The sequence below is a fragment of the Pseudophryne corroboree genome, chromosome 5 (genome assembly GCF_028390025.1).
Source record: "Pseudophryne corroboree isolate aPseCor3 chromosome 5, aPseCor3.hap2, whole genome shotgun sequence".
Classification (NCBI taxonomy): domain Eukaryota; kingdom Metazoa; phylum Chordata; class Amphibia; order Anura; family Myobatrachidae; genus Pseudophryne; species Pseudophryne corroboree.
The window spans coordinates 211,781,876-211,788,037 of NC_086448.1; the positions used below are offsets into that span (position 1 = coordinate 211,781,876).

The 6,162-nt window shown below is 40.8% G+C and overlaps 1 protein-coding gene across 1 annotated transcript; it reads right to left on the minus strand.

Moving 5' to 3' along the window:
- Positions 1-2,445: 2,445 nt before the first annotated feature.
- Positions 2,446-3,828, minus strand: LOC134929584 (paraneoplastic antigen Ma1 homolog). Its single transcript, XM_063925173.1, has one exon. It carries the CDS (start codon positions 3,826-3,828, stop codon positions 2,446-2,448), a length of 1,383 nt encoding a protein of 460 aa, XP_063781243.1.
- Between the last annotated feature and the right edge of the window lie 2,334 nt (positions 3,829-6,162).

Genomic DNA, 6,162 nt, shown 5'->3' on the forward strand with positions numbered 1-6,162 from the left:
TAGCACGATATTTTTCCGGGAGTACTAACTGATTTTTTATCTGTCCACTCCTAGTAGTCACTCGTCTGTATAGTATGCCATGGTCTACCACTAACGATTTGTACTGTTTCGCCAAGAGCCTGGCCTTAAGTAATTTTAAATGTTTAAATGGTAAAACTTTACCATGTTTCACATCTAATCGCACGTCCCTTATATAAGGGTCATTCATTTGTTCAGATATAATTTGGTTTCTGCTTAACCTCTGTAAGTCCCCAATTTCTAAATTGGACAACCAACAAAAGGCCAAAGGAAGAGCACTCCCAGGCGCCCCCAAGGCAGCAACACTTCCCTCGAGTTGAGGCAAAATGACCTTACCTACTCGACATAAACTTCGTATTTCAGAAGCGGGGACCTCAACCCACTCATCCTCTTGTGAATGACAGGATAAATTTGGTCTTCGAGACAGAGAATCCGCATCAGTGTTATTTCTTCCTGGACGATACTTAATACAAAAATTATATATGGCTAAAGAAGCCATCCACCTGTGTCCAGTGGCATCCAGCTTGGCAGTTGTCTGAATGTATGTTAATGGATTGTTATCTGTATGAACCTCGAATTGAGCACCATACAAATACTCATGAAGTTTATCCACTACAGCCCATTTTAATGCCAAAAACTCCAATTTATGCACTGGGTAGTTCTTTTCACTTGCACTAAGCCCGCGACTTATGTATGACACGGGTTGAAGTTGATCCTGATGTTGCTGATAAAGCACTCCCCCCAGTCCTTCGAAAGAGGCATCCACATGAAGCACATAAGGTAATGCAGGATCCGCATATGCAAGAACTGGACTGTTGGTCAAACTCTCTTTTAGCTTCAAAAATGCTTGTTCACATTCAATAGTCCAACGTTTTCCAAACTCCTCATTGGACTTAAAATAAGGGCCATGGACTTGAACTTTCTTTGTTGAAAGGTTTGCTCGTCTGGGAGGAGGATATCCTTTGGTTAAATCTGTTAATACCTTAGCTGTTTTAGAAAAATTTGGTACAAATCTACGGTAGTATCCGCAGAAACCTAGGAATGATCTTAAATCTTTCAGTTTCTTTGGTCGGGGCCAATCAGCTACGGCAGCTACTTTCTCAGGGTCTGTGGAAATGCCTTCTCGGCTAACCACATGACCAATGTATTTAACTGATGTCTGACAAAATTTACATTTGTCCAAAGATAACTTCCAACCATGTTTCAGTAACCTGTCAAGTACTCGTAATAAACGTGTATTATGCTCTTCCAACGTTTTCCCAAAAACAATGATGTCATCGAGATACACAAGGACCTCACGAAGATTCATGTCTCCCATAGTCTTGTCCATGCTCCTTTGAAAGGTAGCAGGAGCTCCGGATAAACCTTGTGGCATTCCTTCAAACTGGAAAAATCCCAAAGGACATATAAAGGCAGTTTTCTCAGCATCTTCTGGACTCCTTGGGATTTGATAGTAACCATTCCTTAAGTCTAAAACTGAGAACCATTGGCTTCCGGACAGACAGTCCAATGCTTCATCAATTCGAGGAACAGTATACTGGTCTGGAACAGTACGACCATTCAAAGTGCGGTAATCTATGCACATTCGAACAGCCCCATTCTTCTTACGAGTTACTACAATTGGGGAAGCATATGGGCTACCTGACTCAATAATCACATTATGATCCAATAAGTTACGCAGATGTTGTCTCATGTCTTCTATATCTGCAAGAGCTAAGCGCCTAGAGCGTTCCCTAAATGGTGTGTCATCCTTTAACCGAATTTTATGCTCCACCCCTTTAGCTCGACCTATATCCCACTCATGTACAGAAAAAACAGATTTCCTTTCTGTTAGAGCAGTGATCAATTTGCTTTTAGCATTAAAAGGTATATCGCTACCCTCGAAACACTGTTGGAAGTCATCCCCAGACAAATCAACTATTGATGCCCTCTTGTCCTGCAGACTTTGGGTACTAACGGTCAGACTTTTTAAGGGTATTACCACATCCTGAAATAATTGTTTTCCCCCAATTTCATGACACCACTTAACCAAAGTCCTAAACATATTCGTGTTAGTTCCCACAATAATGGAAGCATTTCTTGTCTCTTCCGGTGACTCAGGACAAATCAAAGCCAAAGTAGTGACCGGTATCTCTGTTCCTACCACTTCCTTCGGAAAAATCAAAGTGATGGCAATGTAACCAAGGTATGGGTAACTCTGTGTACTAAGGCCCCAAACTACTAATCCAGCCAGGGGAGAGATCGGAACATTAGCCAGATTCTCTTTATACCAGTTCTCGAATATGATGGTCACCTGTGATCCACTATCAAGAAGGGCTGTACATGGCTTCCCATTTATATTTACTTGCACTAAAGGAGCTGGTCCCATCAGACCATCTGGTATGTTATGACTCCACTGGGCACTCCCCATTAAACACATACAATTATCTAGGGGACCAGTGCGGGGTTCACTGGTCGCCCCCTCCCGTTTCCCGATCTTTCTGGGTTCTGTGAGGGTAAATCAGAGTTGGAAAATGAGGCATTTAATCTCTGTCGGCATTCAAATGCCCTATGTCCAGGCCTTCCACATCGAAAACAATCTTGTGTTCGAATACCTCGACCTCGACCAAATGGCATTGAAGGATATCTCGCTGTTACAATTGTTTGCTGGTCTTTCTCACGAGTGGTTTCTAACTGCTGTAACCTCTTACTTAAGTCACTTATGTTCTTATTCAACTCTTCCATAGAAGCGGTAACATCAGCCTTGGTTACCGCAGTATAAGCTTTTTTCATATTCTTGTCTCGAGCTTCTACGAGAACCTCTTCTTGTTTGACTATATTCATCAATTGATGAAATGGGAGAGCTTCACGCCCCACTTCTGTGAATCGCAACTTTTGAGCAATGGGGTCTGAACCCAGTGCCCCCCGCAATAACTGTTGCAGTCTTTGCTTGTCTACTTCAACCTTCTGAAAGCCTCCTTTGTAGACAATGTTATAAATTAGTTTGTCTAGTCTATAAATAAAGGAAGAAAGTCTCTCATCCTGTTTCTGATAGGTATGACGTAACCTATAAACAAGATCGTTTACATCTTCTGGAGAACCATATTCTAAATCTAAGGCTTTCAAATAGTCTTGGGAGGTGGCATTGGCATTTCCTCGTCGGGTAGCTTGAACAACTTCTCCTGCAGGCCCTCGCAAACTTTCAGCTAACCTCTGCCTCTTCACTGATTCAGCACATTGCCACTCTTCCAATTGTTGCACAGCATTCTCTCTCCAAGTTTCATAACTGTCTTCTCCTGATGGAACTGGCATTATTCCTGAGAAATTTCGCAATCTCCGATAACCCCCTTCATGATGCAATTGACCAAATGCTCCAGCTATGTTGTTAAGAGCATTAGCCAGCTGGTTACCTTCACTCGGTGCCAAGTTTGGAGTATTTTCCAGAGGAAGTTCTTCCTTTGCCAAAAGACCAGGTGAAAATGTAACATTATCTATGCCATGGGAATCTTCCCCCTCGGAATCTATTCTAGCTATGGGCCACATTACCTTCCACTTTCTTCCAGGCACACTGCCAGCTGGAAGTGCCATAGGAATCATATCCCTTTCCAACGGACTTTGTGTGACAACTAATACAGCACAGATTACTCCCAAATCTCCTTTCCACTGATCGATGATAATAGGTCTTACTACTCCATATAATGGGCGGAGAACAGATTCAATGTCTTCCTCTGGTACATCATTTAAGTTTCCACATATTCCTATGCAATGATCAGGGTTCACATCTTTCCTCTTACACCAATCGTATATGTCTTCACAGGTAAAATCCCCCATAGCAACTATAGATTTGTCTCGAATAAACAGGAGATCCTATATTCAAATCTCAGCAGTGCCTCCAAAAGTGTAACACTTGCTCACCTGTAAGATGGGACGTGGTAAACAAAACTACACTCACAATTTTATTTTTCTGTTGATTTTGGCTATGCCTCCACCCAAGTTTTGGGTTATTTCTAATAATAGGGCAGTCTTGGGAAACCCTAATACCATTAGCAAATAAGTACACTCAGTCAATTAAATTGACACAAGGAAAAAATAAATATGAAGAATTTATTAAGCTGGAACTTACTCTTCGACCGCCATCTTCCATAGACTGGCACAGAATAAAATTAAAGCATTAACTTTTAAACAATTATTAGCTAATGAACTCCCATGGCCAGCATATAAAAATGACCACAAAAGCTATTGATATATTAAATTTGGATGCAGTCACATTTCAATAAATATATAGAGTACAGAAACTTGTTTGATATAAAAGCTCGAATAAATAATAATACATTTCTTTGCTATAACTCCCTCCAGCACCCTTGAGTTTGTACCCTTATTTCCCGAGTTAAACCGGTCCTGGACCCAATAAGATATACTACCTCACACAAACCCACACTCACGCGCTGTACCAAAGTTACTACTCTTGTAGTCTATGAAACTCTAAAATACAGAAATAATTAAAATATTAAGAATTAAATCATTTGTAAGTTTCGTTGTTGGCCATACTCTCGTTGGTGCACAAATTTGTTTATTATGGATGGTTCTTTATTGTTTGATGAACCCGGGTTCAATTACACTGAGTTGAATTAAATAAAGTTACAATTAGTTGATGTTCTACTATAATCTCTGTATATCAGTTAATATCCAACATTGGTAGTCAGTGACGTGCTCCTAGATCTTTCTACAGTAGTATCCAAGGGTATTAATCCCTTCTTTAAACAAAATCTCAGTTTCAGGGTAACCACTGTTCTGTTTTTTATATATCCCACTTGCAGCTGTCTAAAAAGTGCTCAGAATTTGACTTAGTCTGGACGGCAGCTATGCAGAACTAGCATAAACAGATGTTAGTATCTTAGAAAATCCTAAGGGTTTACTGAAACTGTGATATATATATTCTATTGGTCTTTGAGTTATGGCTGTGCTCCTGCAAATATGAAATACCAGTCTGATACTTGAAGTTATTTAGGCCTTAGTCGTTGATACCTCATTCAGGCTATACAATATATGACTGGAATGCTGCAAGTCCACTACTAGTAATAGAGCTAAAGTTATCTCCTCTCCAGTGTGTACTACTGACTCACTTCAGCTGTCATTGATGTAGCTCCTTTAATAAATCACTTTTCCTGGATTTACCACCTTAATTAGTGAGTAAGGGTTAAGTTACAGCTTTGCTTACTGTGTAACTAACTGTGGCTGCAATTTTATACAGTGTTGTTGTGTCTGCTTTAACTTACTAGCTGGATCCACTGTGTGGGCTGAAAACATCCAGGAACTGCAGCCTGTGTTCAATGTCTCTTCAGCCTGACCTCCTCTCCTGTTTCTGGGTAGCTGTCACTTCTAAATCTGCCTTCTGATCCAGCTTTCTGTGGCTAGTTTACTACTACCCACTATTCCTTTACCTGGATGTCTGTATTTACAGCTCTGCTGCTCCCCCGGACATAGCACTGCCCATTCAGCTGATCACTGTCGGCTTCCCTTCTCAGAGCAGTTCACTCAGACAGGACTTAACAAGGGGCAGGCTCTTGATCCTTCCATGCTGTAAATCAGGTAACCACGGCACCCTGCTCCCTTCTGAGGTGACAGGACAGGAGCACAGCTGTTTTCAGTCTGATTACCTCAGAGGAGTCTCTCACTCTCTCTGAACGGAGCTGTGCTATTTATAGCTTTTACTGTTAGTTCCCCGTATGTCTCCCGCTCAGTCCACTGCTGCACAGTCTATATATCCCTCACTGCACTTGGGCATTGAAGACATTAACCCTATGTTATAAACTGCACATGTTTAAACACATTGAAACACAATTTTCCCAGTTCTGATCACATATATACATATATACACAATGTCTATACATTCTATATCTAAACTACATTAAATATAAATATTTACGATATTATCACTACCCAATGGGTTACATACATATACAACGCTTGGTGACAGATGAAAAGTGTGGGTTTAAACATTTTGATGACACAACAATTTTTCCAGGACAATTCACATTGTTCCACTGAAAGAGAACAATTTCCTTGCCTGAGGGGAGCGCCTTTGATAATAAAAGATGGAATATGATAGCTGCAATCTTGTTCAGAGGAGGTTATATCTGTAACATGTAGGCATAGTTGCTGACA

What these genes read in the sequence shown, in the direction of transcription:
- LOC134929584 (XM_063925173.1), bottom strand. Translation starts at nt 3,828, where the DNA reads ATGGGGGATTTTACCTGTGAAGACATATACGATTGGTGTAAGAGGAAA.